At 40.1% G+C, this 26,613-nt stretch overlaps 2 protein-coding genes across 13 annotated transcripts; both read left to right on the top strand.

The window, feature by feature from the left end:
* Positions 1-2,313: 2,313 nt before the first annotated feature.
* On the top strand, positions 2,314-13,268 carry slc4a1a (solute carrier family 4 member 1a (Diego blood group)). 3 transcript variants are annotated; one of them, XM_042391950.1, is made up of 22 exons: positions 2,314-2,578; positions 3,045-3,134; positions 4,402-4,471; positions 4,802-4,857; positions 6,306-6,412; positions 6,489-6,535; positions 6,627-6,792; positions 6,880-7,015; positions 7,113-7,182; positions 7,290-7,332; positions 7,428-7,612; positions 7,786-7,993; positions 8,698-8,901; positions 9,032-9,180; positions 9,301-9,495; positions 9,607-9,852; positions 9,981-10,070; positions 10,469-10,635; positions 10,765-11,006; positions 11,089-11,258; positions 11,748-11,921; positions 12,075-13,268. In XM_042391950.1, exons 3-22 carry the CDS (start codon positions 4,445-4,447, stop codon positions 12,150-12,152), a joined length of 2,760 nt encoding a protein of 919 aa, XP_042247884.1. In that variant the 5' UTR covers positions 2,314-2,578; positions 3,045-3,134; positions 4,402-4,444; the 3' UTR covers positions 12,153-13,268. The 3 variants fall into 3 exon arrangements, with proteins under 3 accessions (XP_042247884.1, XP_042247885.1, XP_042247883.1); XM_042391951.1 differs by having other exon boundaries at positions 2,314-3,114; XM_042391949.1 differs by having other exon boundaries at positions 2,314-3,134.
* A 129-nt stretch (positions 13,269-13,397) lies between these two features.
* ubtf (upstream binding transcription factor) lies at positions 13,398-25,941 on the top strand. Of its 10 annotated transcripts, none has more exons than XM_042391961.1 (21): positions 13,398-14,537; positions 17,003-17,061; positions 17,230-17,402; positions 17,513-17,596; positions 17,700-17,855; positions 17,962-18,026; positions 18,171-18,297; positions 18,396-18,506; positions 18,605-18,738; positions 18,844-18,985; positions 19,072-19,113; positions 19,262-19,372; positions 19,668-19,823; positions 19,990-20,136; positions 21,393-21,503; positions 21,591-21,679; positions 21,831-22,020; positions 22,109-22,156; positions 22,283-22,336; positions 22,423-22,434; positions 22,644-25,941. In XM_042391961.1, the coding sequence occupies exons 2-21, from the start codon at positions 17,025-17,027 to the stop codon at positions 22,776-22,778; spliced, it is 2,124 nt and encodes a 707-aa protein (XP_042247895.1). In that variant the 5' UTR covers positions 13,398-14,537; positions 17,003-17,024; the 3' UTR covers positions 22,779-25,941. The 10 variants fall into 10 exon arrangements, with proteins under 10 accessions (XP_042247895.1, XP_042247894.1, XP_042247886.1 ...); XM_042391960.1 differs by having other exon boundaries at positions 13,399-14,537; positions 22,423-22,536; XM_042391952.1 differs by having other exon boundaries at positions 13,400-14,537; positions 22,423-22,536; positions 22,641-25,941.
* Positions 25,942-26,613: the final 672 nt, after the last annotated feature.

The following is a 26,613-nucleotide window of genomic DNA, read 5'->3' as shown; positions in this document are numbered from 1 at the left end:
ATCATTGGATGCAGAGAAGGCCTTTGATAGGGTTAAATGGCCCTATCTGTTCATTGTTCTGGAAAGGTTTGGGTTTGGAGAAAACTTCAGAAAATGGGTTCATCTGATATATTAAAAGCCAACAGCAGAAATTTTGACAAATAGGAATTTTTCACAACCAATTAATATTAAAAGAGGCTGCTGCTAAGGTTGTCCACTGTCCCCATTGCTGTTCACTTTAGCAATCAAAGCTTTTGCAATAACAGTACAATTACACCCACAAATTTATGGAATAACAGCTGGACAGACTGAACACAAGTTAGCACTGTATGCTGATGATATAATCTTATTTATTACAAAATTAAACAAATCAATTCCAGCTTTACTACAGTTAATAAGAACATTTGGTGACATTTCAGGATATGCAGTGAATAAAACAAAGTCAGCAATATTACTTCTTAGTGAAAATGAAAGAAGGAACCCAAATTCTGAGGTGATCCACTTTGATATGGTAGAACAATTCATCTACTTAGGGATACGATAGAAAATGTTGTTAGTGCTAATTATGGAGCTTTGATGGAAGGAATTAATGACTCATTTAATACCTGGATATCCCTACCTGTTTCAGCAACAACTACCTTTTTCAAAACATTCCTCTGCCACCACCAACAGATTTGTTTTCAAACATAAAAAAAGTATTTGTGGGATTTTATGTGGAACAATAGAAGGGCAAGGCTTCATTTGTCTCTGTCATATTTTCCATTAGATCCATTTACTGGGCTGCACAACTGAGGCCCATTATGTTCTATTTCTCAACCTTTGACACTCCCCGTTGGACAGAAATGAAATCCTATGATCTAAAACTGCCTGTTCCCATATATATATACTCTGACACAGAGAACAAACTAAAAAGGCAGACTGGCAATCCAATCATTAAACGTATGATTTAAATCTGCTATGATGTAAGAAGGTATATAAAAGAAAAGTCCAATATGGGGTTATTAGTTGTTTATACCAGGAAGAGCAGATACTACATTTAAACTCTGGGCTTCTAAAGGGCTTGAAAAGATTCAAGATCTGTATCTAACAAATTCTGATGTTATGATGTATTTTGAAGAACTGAAGTGTAAATTTAACCTGAATAGAAAACACTTCTTTAAACTCCTACAGCTGAGAAGCTTTATAAAAGCAAAAACAAAATGATACACTTACTAGACCTCCACAGTCACTTATTGAAACAATGATGACAAAGGACTGTTTAAGAAAGGGCATCATATCAGAGATTTATAATCTGCTCACATCCTGCTCATCAGAGAGTTCACTCTATAAATTAAATGTTTGGCGCAAGGATTTGGAAACTGAAATCTCAATAGAAATTGGCCTGTGCTGCAGTTCATGCACAGACAGTAAATGTACATCTCAGATTAATACATCTTAACTGGTTAATGAGAATTTATGTAACTCCTGACAAATTAAATCGTTAAGATAAAAATATACCAGACATATGTATTAAGTGCACAGAGGCACACTGTTTCACTATTTCACTGCATTTGGCAGTGTAGAAAGATTAAAACATGTTGGGAAGAGGTCAGAGAGACATGAGAAAAATTAGTTTGACCCTAAATTATTTTTACTTGGTTTATATCCAGAAGGACATATTTATAATAAAAATGAACAAATATTGATGGACCTTAGCTTCCTCAATGCCAAAAAGATAATAGCATTGTTTTGGAGAAAAATCCACAGACCAAATATTACTCATTTAAGATGAATGATATCAAAATCTCACTAGAGAGAATACCTTATATACTAAAAGATATACAATAAAATTTGGGGATTATTTATAAATCATGTTAAAGATTTGGATCTGGCAGAGTAACAGAATGTTACTTGTTGTGAACTATGCAGAATAAGTTTTTCTTTATTGTATCAGCCTTGTTTCTTCTTCTCTTTCTTTTTGTGGAGTGGATTTCCAATGTTAAATAAGTGGAGCTTTTTGTTGTTGTGTTTTGCGTTTATTGTTGCTTAAAAAATAAAATCAAAAAATATTGGAGAGAGTACCTTCATTGTGAAGAAACCAAGGACTCCTGCACACTGTTGATCACTTGTACTCACTTTATTAGTTTATAGTAAATTGAGAAGAAGTGACTGACAGTCTGCAGGATTCTTTGGTTTCTTCACAGTCAAGAAGTTTTGATCCTACGTACCTGTCAATAAGACTTGGTATGCAAGAACTTACACACACCTTAAAAATTCTTCTCATCTTCTAGGGTAGGCCACCATACTCCTCAGTGCACCCTAGTAGGTTTTCCTGTTTAAAAGCACTAAACTAATCACCTTGTCATGTGTCCATTAATTCAATTTTCCATTCTTTGACAGCAGCAGCACTGCTGAAACTGTTATCACAGTCTACAGTGTTTTCTATGTTTTAAAAATGTACAATCAACCTATGATGTTTTCCAGTCCACCAGTCTACGCTGCATCCATGTGTCAGTATCTGTCATCTGACAGGGTTGGACCACCAGAATCCAGTGCCAGGCAGCTGCAGAAGATGTCTAACCATGTAGCTGCCATGTCACATGCACTGCAGACTAGCCATGTGAGCTTTAGAGCTGCACAGAAAAAGCTGACGTTAATGTGTTCATCACATCAATTTTCTCAATAAAATCAAGAGGAGATACCCCCCCATCATCGTAAGGGAATCCCCAGTACGTAAACAAGATAGTAAGATGCTATCCAACTGATAGAAAAAGTTGCCCCCTTTTCTACCCTCTTTACCCCCATGTGCCCCTCGGACAGGCTGAGTTTTAGCATCCAGGCTTGAACCTGGTTCATGCTGAGCGGGCAGAGCGGGCAAACTAGGGCTGGGATATCCCTGTCTCAAGGTGTCCCTAAATGATAGGGCTGTTTGTCTGTCACATACGCCTTATCTCCCCCACCCCCCTGCCAGGTTGCTGGGCAACCAGAGGGGTAGTGGGGTACAGCACTTCTTCGGGTCGACGTAGTTTCATGTGGGTGTTCCCGCTCCTCTCTCAGTCACTGAAACTCATCTTCGTTGGTCCCAGCTCACTTCATCATCGGGCTCGTCTTGACTGACAGAACAGCGGACGTCCTGTTCCCAGTGTTGGAGACCAGGTGGGAGTACCTGCATGCAGGTAGGGGTGTGGCCTTTGCTGGACAGGGGTCAGACACACTTCATGGCACTACTGGACTAGAGGATAGAGGTCAAACAAGATGGATATTTGAATGTATCTTGATTGCAGAGCAGCATATTCTAACCTTTTGGGCCTTTGACGTGTTTGTAAGATAAGGGCAGGAGATTAGAGTCTTAACTATTTTGTTGAGTTTGAGTTATTTTCTTGGAAACAATTATTCTATAAGGATTAACCTTTACAAACAAAACATTTTGTTATGCATTTTCTGTAAACATATCTCAAGCCTTTTACTCATTGGAGGTCAGGGTCAAGTGAGATTCTCATCTTTGAAAAGTTGACTTTGAGCACTTTGAGCCAGCGAGGATGTTCATAATTTTTAAAATTGTCTTGGCTTTGTGTTAAACTACCTGTATATTCTCTGTAAAAACACTAAAAAGCAAAGTCTTGTTAATATTCAGCAGCATACTTGTTCAGATGTACTGGCCTTATCTTTAGATCTGTTTTGGAACCAGTACTCATTCCCTCTTTTTTTGAGCAAGTATGAAGCAGTTGTGTAATAATGGCACATTTTGTTTACTGCAGAAGTCTCTTTGCCTCTGATAAAAGATATTTGCAATTGCAATTTTACAAAAAAGTGCCTTACTGTTGTTTATTAAGTTGAAATGTAAAACTATATACAATATTAAATTATAAGATGTAGATTGTTGAGTTTTGAGTATTTCTCTCTAAATGTAACAGTTTCATATTGCTGGAGGTTACAGTGGCTGCATATGCTGCATTATAACATTACAAGTTATTTGCTGTACCGCTGCTGAAGAAGGGCGTAACCCAAAGATAAGGCTCTGTGCTCTGTGAGTCCTCTATTTTAAACTATAACGTAGCTCACAGTCTCAACGGCTGATTGATTATCTGTCATGAGCCATGGCTCTGCAGACAGAGTCAGAGCGGCTGTGTTGTGTTAGATGGCGATAAAAGTCCTTATTGGGATCTTTGGTGGCAGAGGAACCTGCTCTTCAATAGCAAAAAAAAAACACACACACGTACACACACAAGAGTACAATATATATTTATTACAAATCCCATGCTTTGGATGCTGCAGGTGCACCTGTCACAACCCAAAAATCACCAGTAAAGGAATTGAAGATTTAATGTTAATGGTCCCATCTGAGTCATCAGTTATTTCTAATTAGTTATGGGAAACTTGATGTAGCTCGTATAATTATTATATTCTTGTTTTTATGTTCATTTATTCCCTTTTCTGTCCTAGGGAATGCACAAAGTAGCAGAGGGTTTGAGACTGAAAAACATCAATGGAAAACCATTTCAGTTTTGAGGAGGTTGGTCTTTTTTTTTCCTTCATATGCAGTGTGACGTCTGACATCTTCACTCTAAAGCTGACATCAAAATACAATATAAACTTTACAATTGCTGCAAGATATATATTGTAATAATGAAGCACCATAGTTGTTTACCCAGATAAAGTTTCAGGACGCTTGCATTATAAGAACTACTTATGATATTATTATGCTCTCAAAGCCTTTCTCACAGAGAGAGGAAATCTAGGACAATGACTCAGGATGCAGACTATAGGGTTTAATCAATAAATCTTGCAGCAATATATATTTTCATCCAACTTTCTTCCAGTAAATCTCTTTCCTCTTTTCTAGGGCAGTGACATGTCATATGAAGACAATGACTCAGCCTTCCCCTCTCCGTTCAGACTGTGAGTCCTTTCTCTCTGTGAGGTCTTTCTGTTTAAACAGACTGTTTATTTACAAAGGTTGCCTTTGCATTCATGTAAAAAAAAAAATGTTTCTGATAAGACAAAAGTTTGGGACTTTCTTTCCCTGATGTGAGTATGTCAGTAAATCCCAAAAGGTTTCCCCACTCAATTGGTTATATTTAGGTTTAAGTTATAAGTAGTTAAAGCTGCTACATTGCATAAATTACTTTGTGTAATGTGAAAGGTGTCGCTTGTAGTAACAAACCCACTGAGAATTATCACCCAACATGGAAGTTTCTCTCAGCTCTACAGAGCATTTTAGCGTCTTTTAGCTCATTGTTTTGGTTTTTTGGCTGCAGTTTACTTTCATTACTCTCATCAATATCATTTCTAGTCCCAGCAGGCAGCAATTTTCAACTAAAGTTTTCCACTCTGCTTAGCACCAAACAGCAAACAGACAAAGTTAGCAACTAGCTTTGAACATAGGGAAGAATTTAGCATCTAAAAAGCCAGATTTTTTGCAAAAATCAAAACTGAGCTAAAAAGGAAAGTGAACATTGGACTTACATTAGCCAAGTGGCCAGAAATATGACTTTAAATGAATACTTATGTTGCTCCATGTCTACTGGATGAGTAAATAGGCAACACATTCACCATGTCAACTTTGTAAGGTGATAATGTGTTAACAGCTTGTTATGCTGCCCCCATGTGGCCAAAAAAATTAATTACAGCAGGTTTGAGGTCAGAGCTATGTTGAACTCACAATATGTGGCAAAAAAAATTCTCATGGTAGTGACTTACAAGTGTCCACACCAGTAGACCACAGAAATACTCGGCATTAACCAAATTACCATTAAATCAGAGTATAGTAGGGCTTGGAATTATAGACATCAACTGGTTGTTTTTCCTTTTCTGTTTGTTTGCTTTCAGAAAAAAAAAAATCAAGATTCACAGACATAATTACAACTTAGCTATTTAAATGAAATACAGGAACCGCTAAATACCTTTCCTAACAGCATTAGGACCATGGTTGTGCATAGCTAATCCAAGAAAGGACTTGGGATTTTTACACAGCCTGTGGTCAGGGTGCCTTAGAGTTTGAAGTCAGGGTAAACAGTTTAAGGGCCAAGTAGTCAATACCTATGATAAGAGATAGGTTGAGCAACCCTGCCCTCTTCTGGCCATGGACAGAATAGCACCAATAACAGATTTCTTTAGACTGTCAGCCTATATTGAGACCATTACTTGGATGGATCTTAAGCCATTTACCAACTACAGTTAGAGGCTTTGGAGTTCAGTTCACTTACAGACACAATAATTGGAGTGCATTTTCCAAAGAATCCCACATTTTTTATCCCATAACATCTGGTGAGACACTGATGGTGTTGAGCATCACCCCATGTTCATCTTTAGTCTCTGTTAATGTTCCTGTCTCTCCACAAAACCAGAACTCCACCAGGCCACAGTGACATCTATGACCAGGAGAGGAGGAGGCAGGAGGAGGAGGACAATGAGCCACCCATGGAAGCCATTTTCATCCCCAGTAATTTAGAGGGTAGGTTGCTCTTAAAGTCCATGCAGCTTTTGGCAATTTTGACTTTTTAAATCACTTTTCTATCTCCTTATTTCAGCCAACCTGAACGTAAACACTAATGCCACCACAAGAGGGGACGCTCAAGTTAGTCCACATTCTTAACTCTTGCCAGAAGTTAATGTAATTCACTCTGTACTGGTATGTTTTTTTAACTAACCACATTACATATCCACAGGCCTATGTGGAGCTGAATGAGCTCCAGGGCAGCACCTGGCAGGAGACTGGCCGCTGGATGGGCTACGAGGAGAACCTCAACCTTCGCACAGGAAAATGGGGTTCCTCTCATGTCTCCTATCTCACCTTCAAGAGCTTGATCCAGCTCCGCAAGCTCATGAGCACAGGTGACTTTGGAACCCTTAATGAAACAGAAATCAGAGTATATGTTACAGTAGGATAAAATCAAACTGTGAGCCTATGTCTGTCCTCAGGTGCTTTCATCTTCGACCTGAATGCCAGCAGTCTGTCTGCTGTGGCTGAGAAGGTGGCGGATGAGCTCCTGAAAAAAAATGAGATTCGTGCCGACGATCGGGATGCTCTGCTGAGAGCTCTCCTCATGAGACGCAGGTGACCCACAGGACCTTCTATTTCATAGTTTTTTTCTAAATGACAATAATGACATGAAAATCTTTGTAGAATGTGCTGATTTTATTTGTTCTTCCAGTCAAGCTGGGGGACCTGTGGTTACAGCCTCTGGAGACATCGAGATGCAGGCCTTTTCTGTAACTAAGAAGGTATTAAGCTTTGGTTTTTCATCATTTGGGTAATCATCAATATCACAAACATGTATTAACATAACAGAGTTTACACTTACTACACTGCTGGACTGTTATTTTTGCAGAGAGACAGCTCTGACAACATGGAGGCCTCAATTGTCCTCTCAGGTACGTCTATGTTATTCAAAAGCAGTCATATGTCTCCAGGTTGTTGTACTGTAAGTATATGACCAGGTTTGACTCAAAGAGGGTGCTTCCAATAGGTGCCCTGGACCTCTTGGAGAAGCCAGTGGTGTCTTTTGTCAGGCTGAGTGACTCTGTGGTGATGGAGTCTGCCCTGGAGATTGCTGTCCCTGTCCGCTACGTCTTTGTCCTGGTGGGCCCCAGCCAGAGCGAAATAGACTACACTGAAACTGGGCGCGCCATGGGTGCTCTAATGGCCGACTGGGTGAGAAAGAAGAGAAAGTAGAGAGATAAAATAAGGCACAGCAGCATGTAGCTTTAGGACTGAGATCATACAATCCTACCAACGTAAAATACCCTGATTTCTATGGAATATAATTATGTTTGCTAATAAAAGTGCAAGAGAGTAAAAGCTTTCTGTATCGCTGCTGTCATTAGGTGTTCAGTCTGGAGGCTTTCTTGGCCCAGAACGAAAAAGATCTGACCAATGCCGTCGCTGACTTCATGGACTGCAGCATTGTGATCCCTCCCACTGAAATCCAAGAGCAAGGAATGCTGGAGCCAATCATCGATTACCAGAGGAAGATGCTGCTTGACAGAGTGCGCCCTGTTGACACCCGCCTCGCCTTTGGTGACAGGGTCCGAGGTCAGCGTACACCACAGTGCTTATACAGTGTCCAGCTGCTTTCTGAAGCTTTCTACAGACCAAACATTTGTAGCCTGAAGACAGTTTTACACCGTCCCTACCATACTAATGCCAACATGCCATTCTGACCTTACACTTTAATGTGTTCATTATATTATTCTTTAAAATGTTTCGTAAATATATATAAATAATGATTTTTTTACATTACTTCTGAATTTAAGTTTCTTAAACATGCATATTCAGATATTAAATTAATTTAAAGGTGCTCCATATAGCATTAGAAGTAATTAAAACATTCATTTTGAGATACTTTTGAGAAGATATTAATGCAATAGCTTTAAACCATAATTACTGTAAGAAAACAAGACAATCACTGAGAACCTCTACTTTGTAATTGTTGGATTGCTTTATATCACAATAAAGGAAGAGGTTGCTGTTCATTTAGTAAATGCTAAAACAAGTGAATAACAAAAAAATTCTGATTTGTGTATCCACTTTAGTTACATAACAGAGAAAAACAAACATATGCTGACCAATTCGGGTGGGAGAAGTGATAAGCAGCAACAACCTCCTTGCAAAAGGAACCAAACACGTTTTCAGGAAATGTGGTCTTAATTGTGAGACACTGCTAAAAACAAAAGAGAAATGAGAGCAGATTTGCTATAATCAATATTAATGTCAATTTGATTTGTTTACATGTCCAGTTGATGAAGGCCCAGATATTCCGAGGGAAGACCCTCTGGCCCGTACAGGCATTCCTTTCGGTGGGATGGTGAAAGACATAAAGCGCCGTTATCGCCACTACATCAGCGACTACACGGATGCTCTGAACCCTCAGGTCCTCGCTGCCGTCATCTTCATCTACTTCGCGGCCCTGTCACCGGCCATCACCTTTGGAGGGCTTTTGGGTAAGAGAGAGTCCTTAGATAGAGAGAGAGAGAGTCAGAGAGTATCAGTTCATTGATCTCTGATGTTAACATGAGTACAAACTGACCCCTTTTAACTATATTCATAATTGTCTCTGTTGTCTGACCCTAGCTGACAAAACTGAGAAAATGATGGGTGTGTCAGAGCTCATGGTCTCCACCAGTGTCCAGGGTGTCATCTTCTGCCTCATTGCCGCCCAGCCTGTCCTTGTCATCGGCTTCTCAGGACCACTTCTGGTGTTTGAAGAAGCTTTTTTCGCTGTACGTATAAGTAGCATTCATAGATTCACACGTTGGAACCCTGACAATCATTCTTAAGAAATCTATTTTTGCTTCATTAATATACATTTTGTTTTGTTTTGTTTTTTCATTCCATACTAGTTCTGCAAGGCTCAGGGTATTGAATACATTGTGGGTCGTATCTGGGTGGGGATGTGGCTGATAGTGATCGTATTCATCATTGTGGCTGCGGAAGGCAGCTTCCTGGTCAGATTCATCTCCCGCTTCACCCAAGAAATCTTCTCCATCCTCATCTCTCTCATCTTCATCTATGAGACCTTCAATAAGCTTATCAAGGTTTTCCTCACCTCATCTCCGCATATATTTCACTCAAACCACCACTGTAATCATCTCATTTGGTGTCACTTTTAATGTTCTCTCTGACATCTTACCTCTTTTTTTTATCAGATCTTCAAAGCCCACCCTCTGATTCTGAACTACGAGCATCTGAATGACACACTGGACAACCCCTTCCACCCGCTCATCAAGGAGCACACCGAGTACCATCCAGATGGCAACGTCACCGTTAAGGAAGTGGAGTATGAAAGGCCCTATCCCAACACTGCCCTGCTGTCCATGTGCCTTATGTTTGGTTGCTTCTTCATTGCATATTTCCTTCGTCAGTTCAAGAATGGTCATTACCTCCCCGGCCCGGTAAGATCAACTTTCTACGCCCAGAAAACTTTGACTTCCCACATATAACTACATTCTAAATGCAAAATCGTTTGAACGAAGTGACGATGTTGTGCCTTCTTTACACTCTATCTTATCCCACACCATAGATCCGTCGTCTGATTGGAGATTTCGGTGTCCCGATTGCCATTTTCATCATGATCGCTATCGACATCTGCATTGAGGATGCTTACACTCAGGTAACATCTTTAATGGTTTGGAGCACCTTTTTGTGGCATGTATTTTGTCTGGTCAGTCACCTTATCTGCGTAAATACTCATGTTTAATTTGATTGGTATATTATTAATAAGATATTGATGATGGACAACATGATCATCATTGTTCAGTCTTCTAGTGGGCGCTCACACTTTGTTGATTGGTGCATTTTAATCAATGATATATCTGTATGTCTTTTATTTAGTCATTTCCTCCAAATAAAACTAGTTTATAGCCCCAGAATCCTCTCTAATTCTCAAAAATTAATTCAGAGTTAATTACCATGGAGCAGTTTTTTTACTTTTATTTGTCTCTTTCAGTTATTATACCCATACCTTTGAGATCTAGTAGCTAAAAAAAATGTCATCTTGTCCTCTTGTAGAAACTTGTTGTGCCAAAAGGTGTTGAGGTTACCAACCCCAAAGCCAGAGGCTGGTTCATCAACCCCATGGGAGAGAAGCAGTCCTTCCCCATTTGGATGATGGCCGCGTGCTGTGTACCAGCACTGCTCGTCTTCATCCTCATCTTCCTCGAGTCCCAGATTACGACGTGAGTGACACTATACAGTACATGACGGCATTACTGTCTGTAACTAATGAAAACACTGAATAAAATCAAGATTTTTGTTTTGTTGTCTGCATACCAACTATGTACTGTCTCTGCACTGTGGACCTCCAGGCTGATTGTGAGCAAACCTGAGAGGAAGATGGTGAAAGGATCTGGTTTCCACTTTGATCTGCTCATCCTGGTCACCATGGGGGGAATCTCCTCTATCTTTGGGGTGCCGTGGCTGAGTGCTGCCACCGTGCGATCCGTCACCCATGCCAACGCTCTCACTGTCATGTCCAAAGGCCCAAAACCAGAGATTGAGAAAGTGCTTGAGCAGAGGATCAGTGGTTTTCTTGTTGCCATACTAGTTGGTAGGTGCTGCCATCTCGATGCTGGATCACAGTGAATTGACATTTTCTTTTATTAATCTTTCATTTACTCTGTCATTTCCAGGTGTTTCTATTTACATGGAACCCATCCTGAAGATGATTCCTATGACGGCCTTGTTTGGCATCTTCCTCTACATGGGTATCACCTCTCTGAGTGGAATCCAGATGTGGGATCGGATGCTTCTGCTGATCACGCCCAAGAAATATCATCCCTCAGATGCCTACGCCACCCAAGTATGCACCCTCTTCAAATACGATGTTCAGAACTTTACTCCGATCATTAATACATTTAATACACCCCTATGTCTGAAGATAAGTATGTAAAGATGTTTTGAAAATGCAGTTTCACATTTCTGCAAGTATTTATACACAATGATGTCGTCATATACACTAAAATACCAGAAAATAGGAACACCTGTACAATCTATGCAATCCAGTATGACAGCCCAACAAGAAATCTTACCTTTATGAAGCTTGCATTCAGTTTTTGTTGAGACTGTATTAGAGAGCTGTTAATTAAACACTACGGTCTAATATTTTGTAAATGGCTGTCACGTTAGACGGTATACGCACTCCTATTTTTCCTGATATTTCTATGCATATACAGTATGACAGTCTCACTGTAATCATAATTTAAATGAGCATTTTGTGTATTTTAATGTTATTTTTTTGGCTCTGACTTCCTTCCTCTGCTCATGCCCTTCTCTCATATCATTTGTGCAGGTGAGCACATTACGGATGCATCTCTTCACACTGATCCAGATCGTGTGCCTGGGCATCCTGTGGATGGTGAAGATTAGCCCCTTCTCCCTGGCACTGCCTTTCGTTCTCATTCTCACCATCCCTCTGCGTATGGCGATGACTGGCACACTCTTCACAACCAGGGAGATGAAATGTGTAAGTACTTATCTGTTACATTCACCCCCCCCCCCCCCCCCCCCCCCCTCCCAGACTGACTTTATTTTTAAGTTGTCTTTTTTTTTTATTTTTACATAAACATTATTCAATATTTAGGCTTCTCTGTTGTAATTCTATACATTTCTGTTGCAGCTGGACGCAGATGATGCCAAAGTGAACTTAGAGGAGGAACCTGGGGAGGATGTGTACAATGAGTCCCCACTGCCTTGAGCAATACGTATCTTTCATTAAGGTTTCATTCAAAAACCAATTACCAATGACTATTTAAAAAAAAAAGAAAAAAAAAAGAAAATTAGGTGTCTTGTAAACAAATATTTGCAGTTCCAAACTGTTCTTTTATTTTTATGAGTGGTAACTTTAGAGGAAGGTACCACTCATTTTTAGGATTCATACATTATTCCTGCAGCTGAATCTGTATTTGAGACCATGGACCACTTTAGAGAACCAATATTAGTCCACATTGTCATTAAGGTGTATTACACATCCTGAGTCCTCTCACAACTACATTTTCTCTGTTTAATTTATATATTCCATCCTTTCATGAGGGATCATTAAAATGTCCCCCCTTTCTTTCTTACTAAAGGCATTAATAAAGGCTGTTTATTTACTTGAGTTTTCTTTTGATCCAGGAGAAAAATTTGAATTCTGGAAATGAGAAGTATTTTCCTTTAAAATGTGAGATAAAATCCATTTATAAACTTTGTTTTTTTTCGTGCATAACTACTGCTTGTGAAAATGAATATCCAGTGCTGCCACATTGTAGATCACTCCATGTTGTAATAGTGTAATTTCACCAAACTTTACGTGCACTATTAAAATTTAGCTGATTACATGTATTCAGCTCTATATACACACACACACACACACAAGTAATGCATTTTTATGTGGCTGTCACACCAGCCCCATAACCTCTACTTTGTTTGATCTAAAATAATTTAAATTGTGTTATAGAAGTTTGCCTCATTTTATATATTATGTATGGTTTACTGCACACTTTGATCTTTCCTGTTCAGTTCACCTAATTTGAATATGTATGGAGAGATATCTGCTATCTGTTAGATCTGCTTGTAAGTGAGGTTGTTCAGCCATATCCTGAAGACAGAGTGTGTAATTGCTTTTATGATCATAATAGGGATGAGCAGTAGTGGGTGGATAGTGGGTTGATGAGATCTTATTGTTTGGGCTGATAAAAAAATTAATTGTACTGATATAATCACGGAAAAATTTGATTTGTAAATGTATTGTATGCCTTTTGTGTTGCCTATCATATTGTTGTGTGCTTGAAACACTGTACATGCTTAGGATTTTCACTTTAATAAAAATAAAACCAGCCTTTAAGGAGCTTGTGTTTTGTTTTGTTTTATAAATGCAAAAAAAAAAAAAAAAAAAAAAAAATACAATATTACACATCACTCACAGAATTAATTATATCCTGAAAGAGACAAGAGGAGGGGGTTGTTCAGTTGAACCAAGACGCCTGCCACTCAGCTGCATGCTGCATTCACGGTTATCAAGTAAACTCCAACTTCTCAGTACTTCTGTTCTGAAAACACCAGAAATATAATCTTAACTGCTTTCAGTCTGAAATAAGTAATTACCCCTTACGACAGGACGACTAAAACAAGCAGAATGTGACTTTTTAAAATCACTTTATTTAAATAAAGATGCAATTAGATAAAAGTTGGGTGGCGAATGTAAGAGTGGGGAGGTTAAATGACACTAATAATTTCCTTAGAAATCAGTAACACATCAAAATGCATCATGCGCACTTTTATTACAGGAGTACAGTAGACCCCTAAAACAGGTGTGCCTCCTTTTTTGCGATGATGTCAATATTTCCGACAGCAACCGAACGCAGCACCGTTTAACAAGGCCGAGCGCCTGAAAGTAATTTGTTTTCCGTGAATCCGACTGACGGGATTGGACGGCCGCGGGTTCCGCCCACAAACACACAAGGTGGAGTTGAAAAGAAAAAACATGCTGGGCCAAAATGAAGCTGTCAAACAGCCGCTTACAATTTGCTATAAGAGGATTCAGGCAATGTGAAAAGGCATAGACTGCTTTGAGTAGATATGTCAGATAGTATCCTCATAAGATGAAAACTGGCATTAAAATTAAAGTGAAAATTATAAACTTCTTATAAACTTGAAAAAAATGTTTTTTAATGTTAAATTATGTTAAATTAGGGGAGTGTATGAGGTGAGCCAGTTGCATTAAAATTATATAATCACTGGCACAAGTTTGGCTTTTCATGACAGTTTCGGCTACCTGATCAAATATTCGGTGCGCAAAACTTCGGCTGGAGATCAGACAAGGTCGGCCTCCATGCGTAGAAATAATCGCCCTGGGTTGTGTTCAGAAACAACGGTGCGAGAATCGGAAAAAATGTGGATGCCTCGGCGTGGCGAAATGGTTGGATGGAGAGAGAGAAGCTGCTGCACGTTGAGTGGAGGGAGACGGCGAGTGAGATGGAGGCGGGGGGGAAGGACCATCTCTGCGGGGACTGGAGCCCAGGACGGACGGCGCAGTGCTGGCTATCGTTCAACCCTCCCCTTCTTCCTCCACAACGACGCCGAGGCTCACGCCGAGAGACAGGTAAGCCAACAACACAGCCGCTCGGTTTCATAATTCGACGAGAGTGCGCGATAAACAAACCAGAATAAGCTTCAAAAACCCCGCAAAATTCACCTTTAATGTTTGCTTTTGTTTTGTTTGTAAAGCGTCTCGGTCGGTAGCCTCTTTGTACTAGAGAAATAAACCAACGGCTGCGGTAGGGTACAGACGAGGTCGGCCATAGCCGAGTTTCTTGTCCTCTACAGCGGGGAAGAAACTGGATGTAAGACCGGGAGGTAATGCTAAACGTGGTATTTCCTTACAATTACACCGTGCTACTGGTTTACGCCAGTTCCCTTAATCGAAACTCGTCTGTTCGTGCTGAAACTGGGCTATTTGCGTGGGGGAATTAGCGGTGGTTTCCGCGCCGAGACCTCCATGCGGCTGTTGGCGGAACAGCCAGCCGCCTCTCTCGGTTAGCCATCAGGGATCTCGGTTTAATATCTCACCGTGCAGAGACTCGCCCTCTCTCTCCCCCTCTCTCTCTCACTGACTAGCCCAGAACCGCCGACGACCGAGCTCGGAGAACCCGCCTTCTTGTTCTCGCTTATACGCTTTAGGGTCGAGGGACGGGAGTCTGCAACGCCCTGGGTTTAAGTTTTAAGCCCCGTTTTTCTCAGTTTGCAGTGCGCCATTGGACCTTGTCACGGTAGGTTTCCATGTAGAGAGCAAGGCTGAAGCATGGCGGACCTGGAGCTGTTTGTCAGCGCCAGTGAAGCCACTCAGTCTCGGATGTTACCATGTTTCCTTTGAGCTATTTCTCAAAATTTAGCCACCGTTTACCCGCGCTATTGTGTAGCCGAAATATCTAACAATGTATGTTAAAATAAATTCTTCCGTAAAATAATGTTGTGAATGTAACGGTTGTTTGTTAGAAATATTTTCCATTTTCCTCTTTCTTCCTGCGCCTCCGCAAGTCCTACCAACCCACCACGGTATTTATCAGCTATCTCGAACATTTTAACCAATTTGTTTAAATTTAATCGTCTATAACCCGGCGAAGTAGCTATATTATACATTTAACTTGGCTTTTAACGTTAGCAAAAGACATAGTCGATGCTGGTTTTTAATATTTTGTGAGCAATAATGTAGTCGAGGTCTTCTCTCTCGGAAACAGGACTGTCTTAAAATGCAAGCAATCTTAAAGTTTTGTATTTTAACATCTTAAAATGCGTATAACTATAAATATATTTGTTAAATGTCCAATTTTTAAGCTTCATTTGGCGTGCCAAGTTGCCCTTGGCCATGGAAATGCCCCAGCTCTCATTTTTCTATCCTCCATATGTTGTTTTCTTTCTCTCATTTTTTTTTTTTTTTTTTTTTAAAGAAATTTAAGTTATTCTTGATGTTTCAACGGCTCCAGATGTGTATGATTATAGCTGTTAAGTTATAATAAATGGTGGTATCGATAGGTTTAATGTAGCTGGGTCACACGGTGGACACCTCAGTGAGCTGGGGCCATCAAGGACACGATGAACAACGAGCAGCCGCCATCATTGGAGCAGAGATCGGCTACGCCTCGCTGAAGAATGTACTGGATTTTGCCCTTAAATCCCAACATTAACAGCCAAAAACCTGATTAAAGCGGCCTAAAAACATACTCTTGAAACACATTTATTAACTGTAATACGAGAATATGTTGATTTCCTCGCTCCAGTCCGAGTAAACATATGAAGGGAAGATTATAGGTTTGCATGGCGGAGCTAGATCCGCATCCAACGGTGATGAGGCGCCTCTGCCGAGTGGCGCATTTCACTGCAGTGCTTCCAAGCCACCATTCCCCCTTGTCGGAGACCGAAAGCAGATCCCCGTGGTCAGCTGGTCGCCTACAGCTGCCTGTCCGTCCACGTCCATTCGCTTCCTCCTTCCGTGGATCCTCCCCAACCTCCGCTCCGACAGAAAATCCTCCATTACCGAGCGGACTAGGCGAGAAAATGGTCGCTCCTGTGTGTCCACGATACATTTGTTGTGGAATAAGGACAGTACTAATGCGCCAAATTCCGGTTGGAAACATTTGCTCGACGGAGACTCCTGTTGTCGTAGCTAGTTGTGCTAGTTGAAGCCCTCCGCAGTGTTATTTGAGATTTGAAGCCGTCACAAGCAATAGCCTATGTCTCACCATGTAGCGTAAACGTTTAAGGGGCGGTGTAATGAACATAACCCATTATGTCGAGCCAAATTTAAATTCCACGACTAGAGTTTTACTTTTATACCGCACACATATTCCTTTTTTGTCGGGGAGGAAAAATACTTCAGCCATATGAATAAAATGCTAATAAAAATAACATTATCATTAAATTACGTGATTTAAAAATACAGGTATTATGACTGTAGGGGCTAATCATGAACCTACATTTTGTGGATTACATTTGTATTTTACATTATAAAGATGATGTTTCTGTTAAAGATTGTACGTGCTAACTTGATTTTTGGTGTTTTTTTTGTAGATACAAGACAGCACACCCACAAATGAATGGAGTAATGGATGCAGCAACCCAAGGCCTAGGTGGGATTACTTTATATATTGAAATAATTAATTGCCTTTTCTTTCTAATAATAGCACAGTACCCACATATCTGCTATTATAAAAACAACATTTAATATATTTTTTACATACAAGTAAAGACAATATGTCATTCATCACTTAATGTCCCTTTCTCTCATCTTTGCACAGTGTGGCCACAGGATGATCTCTTAAAACTGCTGGAGGCCATGAAAGTGGCCTTGCCCCAGAAAGATGTGACCAAATACAAAACGTCAGAGTCCCACCTCGACTGGCAGAAGGTGGCCTTCAATTCCTACACGGCGGAGATGTGTAAGCAGAAGTGGCAGGAAGTCTCCAAAGAGGTACGCAAGTTCTAGTGATATTCACATTGATTGTGAGATAGATTTATTGTCTGTTAAATGCCAGATTTTGTAACTAATTGGGTGCTTTTTTGTGTGTGTTTTAACCACAGATTCGTAAATTCCGGACCCTCACAGAGCTGATATTTGATGCTCAAGATTACATCAAGAACCCTTACAAGGGCAAGAAAATAAAGGTGAGTTAGAACAGAAATTTCTTAAGAATAATGGACAACTAGCATCTTTTCGGTGTAACTCACGGGTCTTCTCGCTTCCTTTTTTCCCCTCCTGGACACACAGAAACATCCTGATTTCCCCAAAAAGCCATTGACTCCATACTTCCGCTTCTTCATGGAAAAGAGGGCCAAGTATGCGAAGTTGCACCCTGAGATGAGCAACTTAGATCTAACTAAAATCCTGTCCAAGAAGTACAGGGAGCTGCCCGACAAAAAAAAGGTCAGTCAAAAGCATCAGAGGAGCATCAGAATAGAAAACAAGGATCGTGTCATGTTGCTGTGGTGCTATTAGATACCGACACACTGTTTTCTTTTCATGTCTACAGAAAAAATATGTTGAAGACTTCCTGAGAGACAAAGAAACATTTGTGCAAAGCATGATGAAGTTCAGGTGAGATTACTTATTACAGCTTTTTAAAATGAAGTATTCACACTGGGGATGTTAAGCAGGGATGTAGCAGTTGCTTAATTCATCTGCAACAATATAAAAGTATGATAACTGTCTGTAAATGTGTTTTGTAATATGTAAATGTAGGGAAGAACATCCAGACCTTGTGGAGAGCATGACCAAGAAAGGTTCAAATGTACCAGAGAAGCCCAAAACACCACAACAGCTGTGGTACAACCATGAAAAGAAGGCCTTCCTCAAGGGACACCCAGATGTAAGTTTGGGTGTTTACAACACAATGTAAAAAAAAAAAAAAAAAAAAAGCTTAACTGTCTCATGCAACAGGTGTTAACTTCCTTTCTTTGACACCAGGCGACCACCAAGGACATTAAGGACAGTCTTGGCAAACAGTGGACACAACTGTCTGACAAAAAGAGACTCAAATGGATCAGCAAGTCTCTGGAGCAACAGAAACAGTATGAGGTGAGACTACATCGATGAGTAGAACCGTAAGGAGCGATTTACAAAATACCGTGTCAGCAGGAGCGCTAACTCCGGGTTTGTTCGCTATATTATTCCAGGAGACCATGCGCGAGTACATCCAGCAGCACCCGGAGTTAAACATGACCCAAGGGGACATCGTCAAGTCCACCCTGACCAAGGCCGAGAGGCACCTGAAGGACAAGTCCGACGGCCGACCTGACAAACCTCCTCCGTGAGTCAAATACACAATATGCTGACTCGTCCGCGTGTCGTAGGCCACTACTTCCCTGTGATGTGAGTTATTTAAACGCAACATATCATTGGTGCGTTATTTCAGAAACGGTTACTCGATGTTCTGCGCGGAGTTGATGTCGAGCATGAAGGACGTACCCAGTACAGAGCGCATGGTGATGTGTAGCCAGAGGTGGAAGCTGCTGAAACAGAACGAGAAGGACGCCTACCAGAAACGCTGTGAACAGGTGAGCTCTGAAACATGACCCTGCATTATTAAGTTTTGCAGTTTTTCACAGTTTTGTCTAAATACTGTCTTCTTTTCTTTTTCCAGAGGAAGAAGGAGTATGAAGTCGAGATGAACAGATTTCTCAGTGTAAGCATCTCTTTGTTTGTTTCCTATTTCAACATACAGTACGTCTTCGCTGTATTTTTCATGTCGCAGCCATCACCGTTCCCATTCATACACTCTACTTTTTCAATGGAATTTATTGTTTTTATTTCTGCTTTGTGCACATCTGTAGAGTTTGTCTGAGGAGGAGCAGCAGCGGGTCTTGGGTGAGGATAAGGGCGGTTTTAAGAGGGGCAGTGGGGCCAACAGTCCTGCATCCAAAAAGAAGAACTCTAAAGCAAAGGTAAGAACAAGAATACAGCAACAACACTTCAGTTTGTGGAGGTAATGGCTCACAGTTGTCCAGATACAGACTGCAGTTTCTAGTACTTAACATAATTTTACTTGTACTGTTTTGCCACTAAGATCACTAGCATGTTATCACAATTAAAGCGTTTCATGTTGAGTTCAGGTGTCATTCCCTGTATTCGTTTGAATCTTTGTGATATTAAACAGTAAATCAATAAATAACAGTAGATTGCTTGTGCATCTAATTTGTTGTATCATTTTCTGATATTGTCTTGTTTTAAAACCTGCAGGCCAATCCAGAGAAACCCAAAAGGCCCATTTCAGCCATGTTTATCTTCTCTGAGGAGAAACGTCCCAAACTGCATCAGGAGCGGCCAGATCTTTCTGACAGCGAACTCACAAGGCTCCTGGCACGCATGTGGAATGAGCTGCCCGATAAGAAGAAGGTAACCAGTCAAAGCGTCATGATATAGAGAACAATCAGTGTCGGGCCTGTAGAGTGGATCACAGGGGCAACAGGGAGCGGACTGTATGGTAGAAACATGGATTATTATCATTACTGTATATTAAATTAGTCGTCTAATCAATTTTCTTGTCGTCTCGCTCGTTTAGGAGAAGTATAAACGCCTAGAAACAGTCCTGAAGGCAGAGTCCGAGAAGAAGGAGAAGGAGGATCGTAGTCGTCTGCCAGACCCACCCAAGACTGCTCAGGACATCTGGCAGCAGAGTGTCATAGGAGACTACCTGGCAAGATTTAAGGTATGCCTGACACTCTGTCCCAGAATAAAAATAGTAGTTTTCCTTCGGTCCAGTACACCATAAACACTGGTTCAACAGGTGGTACTAAAGAGTAAGCACGGCCATCTTGAGTGGTGACCTTGTGCTGCACTGGTAGGTATATCTGAAAGTACCAACTAATAAAGTCACAAAACATTTTTGAACATTTATTTTGCCTGTCCTATCAAATCAAACTACCTTTCTCTCCATAACTCATAGCCCACTGGTGACTGATCCCTCACTATACTATGTCCCACCACAATAACCTGTTTTAACAGGAATTACACCACATTAAGGAAGAAATATCATTTCAATAAAGCTGAAGTAGTTTACAATGTTTACCTTTTCCCCACCAGGTGTCATTATTCAGTCTCTGATGTCAGTTTATAGCAGAAAATATTAGTGCTGTCAAAATGAACGCATTAATATGAAATATTTAACACAATTAACACAGTACTGTCGTTCTGTAGCGAGCTCAGTTTTAAAGCTAGAGTGAAGATCATGTGAAACTGGAGTAAGGCTAAATGTTGGCGAAGGAAAAGAGTCCCTCTGTGTGTCCTCCATGTGTGAATCAGAGTCTTTCATTGGTCTTTTTTCATATTTGCTTGGACTATCGTGGACCTTGTTGAAATTCAATTGGCACTTGAACATGGAACACATTTATTGTTGTTAATGATCATTTATTTGGCCTTGATGGTTTTGAAATTCACTATAAAGGCCTGGGTTTTGTTATTATTTCTGTTAGTGCATATAAGAAATAAAACCATCAAGATGGACAGTCAATGGCCTTGATGGTTTTATAGTTCACAGGAGAGAATCTATGATCAAAGTTAAAAAGATGCTGTTAAACAATAGTATTTGAATTTACCTACTTGGAACACCATTATTACAAGCTACAATATTAAGAAGGAAAAAAGCAATTAATCACAGCAAAGTGTGCGATTAATTAGTTTTTTTTAATCAATTGACAGCCCTAGAAAATATAGAATAAAAGTTGAGTATATACAATGAAAACAGAGTATCAGAACATGAACTACATGTGTTTTTCCTTACTTTATAACTTTATGTTTATCTAAGTAAGACTCTCCTGATACAAGTATGTAGACTCTACAAAGGTATGGAGAGATATCGGGCATGGCAGAGTACACAAACACCCAGCTTCAGCTGTGTAATTCTGACAAAGTGCTGCAAAATACACAAGTTTACAGGAACATATCATGTGAACTTCTACTTTGTAGAGCGACCGGCAAAAGGCTCAGAAAGCAATGGAAGCAACCTGGATCAACATGGAGAAAAAAGAGAAGATTATGTGGATCAAAAAGGCAGCAGAGGACCAGAAAAGATATGAGGTTAGAAGAAACTCACTGTCTCAATGTCCAGTAGAACTGCACAGCATCTGTAAACCAGCTAACAGTTGACTTGTGTCTCCTCGACAGAGAGACCTGTGTGAGATGCGCTCACCCGCTGCTGCCATTGCCTCAGGGAAGAAGATGAAGTTTGAGGGTGAACCCAAGAAACCACCATCGTGAGTTTCTCACATCCATCCCATCTGTGTGTGTGTGTGTGTGTGTGTGTGTGTGTGTGTGTGTGTGTGTGTGTGTGTGTCAGCCTGTTGTGTGTCAGCTTGTGAAGCCTTGAAGTTCTAATTTTACTTGCTTCTGGCTCTCTCTCTCTAGAAACGGATATCAGAAGTTCTCTCAGGAGATGCTGTCCAACGGAGAGCTGAATCACCTCCCCATGAAAGAGCGGATGGCTGAGATCGGCAGCCGCTGGCAGAGATTACCTCTGAAGGAGAAGGACCGATACAAGAAAATAGCCGAGGAGAAGCAGAGGCAGTATAAAGTAACACTGGAACAGTGGCTCGCTGTAAGAAGTTGTTTTATGTTGTTTTATGTCAAGAAATCGTCGACACTGAAAAATTCTTATCTAACGTCCCACTTCCATCCCTCCACAGAGCTTGTCTTCACAAGAGAGGAACACCTACAAAGAATATAATTCACAGGTAAGTCAAATGCTCATGGTTTGTAACGGTTCTCATTGTGCCGTCAAATACTGGAACAGGATATTTTAGCTTTCTAATGTCTTTCTAGGACATGTTTTAAAAATGTTTATCTACTTGATGTTTCAGAAAAGGAGAACTACGGCAAAAGTAGGAGGCCCGAAGGCAAAGTCCAAGAAATCTGTAAGTGTCTTGTGCATCTTGTTTGCTATCACCTGTGTCTGAAATCCATCTTGCGGCAGCCGTACTTAAATGTCACCTCTCTGCAGGACACTGAGGAGGAGGAGGACGACGACGATGAAGATGACGACGACGAGCAGGAGAAGGCTTCCTCCGAGGCAGACTCGTCCAGCGAGGAGGACGAAGACGACGACGACGAGGACGTGAGTCACAGCTCTCTTTTTTTTATGCAGCGTTCAGGTAAATGGCGAGAAATAGAAGTCGACCGTGCTGAACATTGTTCTTTTGTTGTCGTGTGTTTTTAAAGAAGGAGGAGGACGACGACGACGAAGAAGACGACGACGACGAAGAAGACGACGACGAGGCGGAAGACAAGGAGAACAAGTCGGAGGACAGCAGCAGCGAGTCGAATTCACAGGGCACGTCGGACTCAGATTCGGACTGAAACGGGGCCGACGGCGTCCTTGAGACGAACTGAGCAGCGCTGAGCTGAGCCAAGAGTCCAGGGAGCTCTGCCACTGTGCCAACCCTGCTCTCCTCCCACCACCAGAGGGAGCCCCCTGCATTGCCTCATCCATTTCACACTCACCCACTTTTTTTTTTTTTTTTTTTTTTTTAAGTTGCTACGTTTGTGATCTACTCATGGAGGGACCCCTGCCCCTTATGTCCAGAAAATCAGTTTTCATTCCCTCCCCGGTGTGATGATCATCTCACAGGCTGACGTTATGCCAAAAAAAAACAAAAAAACAAAACAAAAAAAAAAAACAACACAGCATCCCACTGGTTTGGTGATGTCATGAACATTTCTGCCGTTGGTTTCAATCTTGACTTACAGGTTCAATGGTTTAAGTTTGTTTTTAATGTCAGGGATAATGAATTACCCTCCAGTGTTTATTTTTATTGTTCTGGTAATTAGTTAAAGACAAGTGGCATGAGTTGTGAACAGGCTTCTTAGAGCCAAAGAACATAGTATGGTGGATCACTTTAGGGAGGGGGGGGGATGTGCGGGGTACTGAAAATTGCACTCTTCAGAATGTTTCCTTTTTTTTTTTAATTTTTTTTTTTTTTCCAGAAAGTTGACGTGTTCTCTATTCTCAATTTATGATGTAGATTTTATCATTTGGTTCTTAAAGAGGTGGTATTTTTTCAGGAAAAAAAAAAATCAAGCCATTATGAATGTCTTTTTGTTGCTGGAAATATTCCAAACTTGTTACGTAGTACACACATGTTCTCATTTAAAAGCTACAGTGCCCATAAAGGCTTCATCCTCCTTTTTATGACTTTTTCATGTTTTATTGCTTTACGACATTGAATCAAAGCGGGTGTAATGAGGCTTTTTGATACTGATTAACAGAAAATGACTCTTTAAGAGGAAAAGTGCAACATTTAGGAGAAATTTACTTATTTGCAGTCTCATTTAAGTCCTTTAATGCACAGAACTGAAACTGATCTCATGTAACTGATGGGCTGATAGTGAGACAAATCTCTTTAAATTTGTCTAAATTAAGTACAAATAAAAACAAAACAATCCATCATATAAAATAGCCCAAGCAACATTTAATAGAAGCTTCTTCTGTCGGCTATAAACATCTGGACGCTGCATTATCCTCCCAAATTCTCTTTGTAAAACTGATCGTTTTATGTCAAAGCAGCAGTTGACGTCCTACCACAGATTCTAATATTAAAGTCAGACTCGGCCTCCTCACTAATGCACTTCTTCCATCTCCACAGCCTGCTCTAAACAGATGTATACTTGTGCCATAATCCTTGTTTTTTTTTTTAAAAAAAAAAAAAAAAAGAAAATGATCGTACTCAGCGGGCTGTTCAGTGCCTTGAAAACTTTTCTTCCTTCGCTTGAATTGTAGTTTCCAGGAAACAGATTTGTTTGAAATGTTTTATTATCTTCGCAACCAGATATGTAACTAACCAGCTGTTGGACCACCTGTCACACTTCTATTACATAAGTACGGTCTTTCAGTGCTTGTATAGTCACTTTTATGTGTTTTAGATTGGCACTAAATTGAAATCAGTTTGGTTTTAATTTCCGATTAAAGAGTCTCCTGTTCATCAGCGTCAAATAAACATCATTACATGCACTTTGCTTCAGAGTTGTAAAACAAAAAAAGGGGGTTGAAACCTTTTACAGTCACTGCAGCGTCCATTTCCATGTGTCTGTCATTGAAATGTCATTTATCAACCTTAACTGACATGTTTTGTAGTGTATAAAAGTTTATCAGTCTGAAACTATTGCATTCAGTTTATTCAGCAGTTATGACTCTTTTGTTCTGGCCTGACGGTAATAAAAAACAGTTTATTGTGTTTCCAGAGCAGTTTGTAATTGAAGGGATAACACTCGTTTTCCAACAGTAGTTTGCTCGATCTGACTCTGTGTTTTTTTTAAAAGAATATGTCTTACAATTGGTGTATGTTTCTTCTTCTGAACCGTTTTACATTTCGGTTAACGGTTTAACGGATTGAATTGTTAAATAGGTTCGTTTTTTTAATTGTGAGCAGTTGTTTTTTTTTTCGGATCCATCTGAAATCATTTATGGATGCTGAACTGAATGGTGTCATCTCTTTGTTTTTTCGAGTTTGTTTTGAAATTTTTAATGGTATTGACTTAAATCCGTAGAGGTTTTATAGTCTGATGCTGATCCCAAAAAAGTGTGCACTTAATGTAAATCTGTCCCTCTGTGTGAGTTTGTGTGCATGCATGCACAAAACTGTGTATATATGAGGGTGTGTGTGTGTGTGTGTGTGCGTCTATGTGTGTGTGTGTGTGTGCGTGTTTCTTTGCTTTAATGTGTGCTGTTTTTTTTTTTTGCTGTTATGTTGCATACCATGATGTGACTGCGGTGTGCATGTATGTGCCTGTGTGGGGACATCATACCAACACCATGAATGTAGATATTGTTAAATCTCTCAAAAAAAATTTTTTTTTTTTTTTCTCCCAAAGGTCTTTTAGTTATTTTTTTCTGCTCGGCGCTGTCGTGTCATTGGTTACCTGATAACGGACGGATAACAAGACTTCCATGACTGTCATTTTTTGGATCTAGGGACAGATTATTACACGCCGACTGTTAATAATCTGCTATTAATGGACAGATTTTTGACCATTATGTATCTCATCACTGACTGAAAACAAAACCAGCGTGGACTATTTAAATAACTGGGGGAGGGGAAAAGAAAAGTGATTGCTGATATTGATTGATGGGAGTTTGTAAAAGGGATTTGGGGAACTGAGTTGCCAGTGGAATTGGGTTTAAAAAAAAAAAAAAATGGTTGTAATTTTTTTGTAAATACTGTTTTTTGTATTGAGTGCTTATTGTTTTTGTTAGTACATTAATTTGGCGAAACCCTCATCTGTGACTTCTGAGGCCAGTGAGTCTTTCACTCACAGGGAAGAATTTTTTGGATTTAATTCACCTGTTTTCAGTTGTTTCTTCTCTCCCTTACGTTGGTTTATAGAGATATCTAAGACAGCAAAGCTTTACGAGTTTGTACTGCTGGTCATTTGACAAAATTTGATGTTTTCTATAGCTGAGGGTGTTCTTATGTCCTTGTAGTTCAAGTATTTGGGCAAATAAAAAATTGATCTTTAACAGTTAGACGTGTGTGTTCTGTTTTAACTGTATTCAAGCAGACATGCTGGAAGTATAACTGGACTATATGGTCACAAATATGTGTTATAGTTTGGTCCCCTAGTTTCAATAAAGGCAAATCTTTATCCAGCATAAAATGATATATTAGACATTAGTGTGCTTTAAACCTTGTTAGCATTGCCAGATTTAAACAGTAGGGGCCCCAGGGTAATATATGCTGGCATATTACTGGGCTGCAAATTTGCTGTATGACAATTTGGGTTAATGCATTACGATACTGGTTTCCAACCATTTTCCCACCTTAAAACAAAGAAATGTCTACATTTGACCCCTTGATAACCTGTTAAAAACACTGGGACTCTGCTCAATACAGGATCCATCTTAAAGGTGCGGTCACATGACGTTTCCGTTCACCAAAATTTCCCTGCACTCAGTGCCAAAAAAGGACATGATGTCACAATTCTGATGCAGGTAATAAATGAATATTGATCGTAGCATCACAAACTGTTGACAATGTATATGAGTGATGCTACAGTTTGTCATCTGGTAGTGTGATAATGTGCTAAAAATGGTGATGTAGCACTAGAGTAATCTCCATTTCGACTGAGCACGTCCACCCAGTCAAAGTTGAACAAAGGTGAACTTTGACCTTTGAAAACAACCGGAGCCAGCTGGACA

The sequence above is a fragment of the Thunnus maccoyii genome, chromosome 18, assembly GCF_910596095.1.
Source record: "Thunnus maccoyii chromosome 18, fThuMac1.1, whole genome shotgun sequence".
In the NCBI taxonomy this organism is placed as follows: domain Eukaryota; kingdom Metazoa; phylum Chordata; class Actinopteri; order Scombriformes; family Scombridae; genus Thunnus; species Thunnus maccoyii.
This window is presented reverse-complemented; position numbering and strand designations above follow the sequence as displayed.

Coding starts and splice junctions, on each gene's coding strand:
- slc4a1a (XM_042391950.1), top strand. CDS start 4,445: ATGGAAAACCATTTCAGTTTTGAGGAG. Junction 9,496..9,606: donor CCTTCAATAAGCTTATCAAG/GTTTTCCTCACC, acceptor TTTTTTTATCAG/ATCTTCAAAGCCCACCCTCT. Junction 10,636..10,764: donor CTCGAGTCCCAGATTACGAC/GTGAGTGACACT, acceptor GTGGACCTCCAG/GCTGATTGTGAGCAAACCTG.
- ubtf (XM_042391952.1), top strand. CDS start 17,025: ATGAATGGAGTAATGGATGCAGCAACCCAAGGCCTAG. Junction 21,680..21,830: donor GAACCCAAGAAACCACCATC/GTGAGTTTCTCA, acceptor CTCTCTCTCTAG/AAACGGATATCAGAAGTTCT. Junction 22,021..22,108: donor CACTGGAACAGTGGCTCGCT/GTAAGAAGTTGT, acceptor ATCCCTCCACAG/AGCTTGTCTTCACAAGAGAG.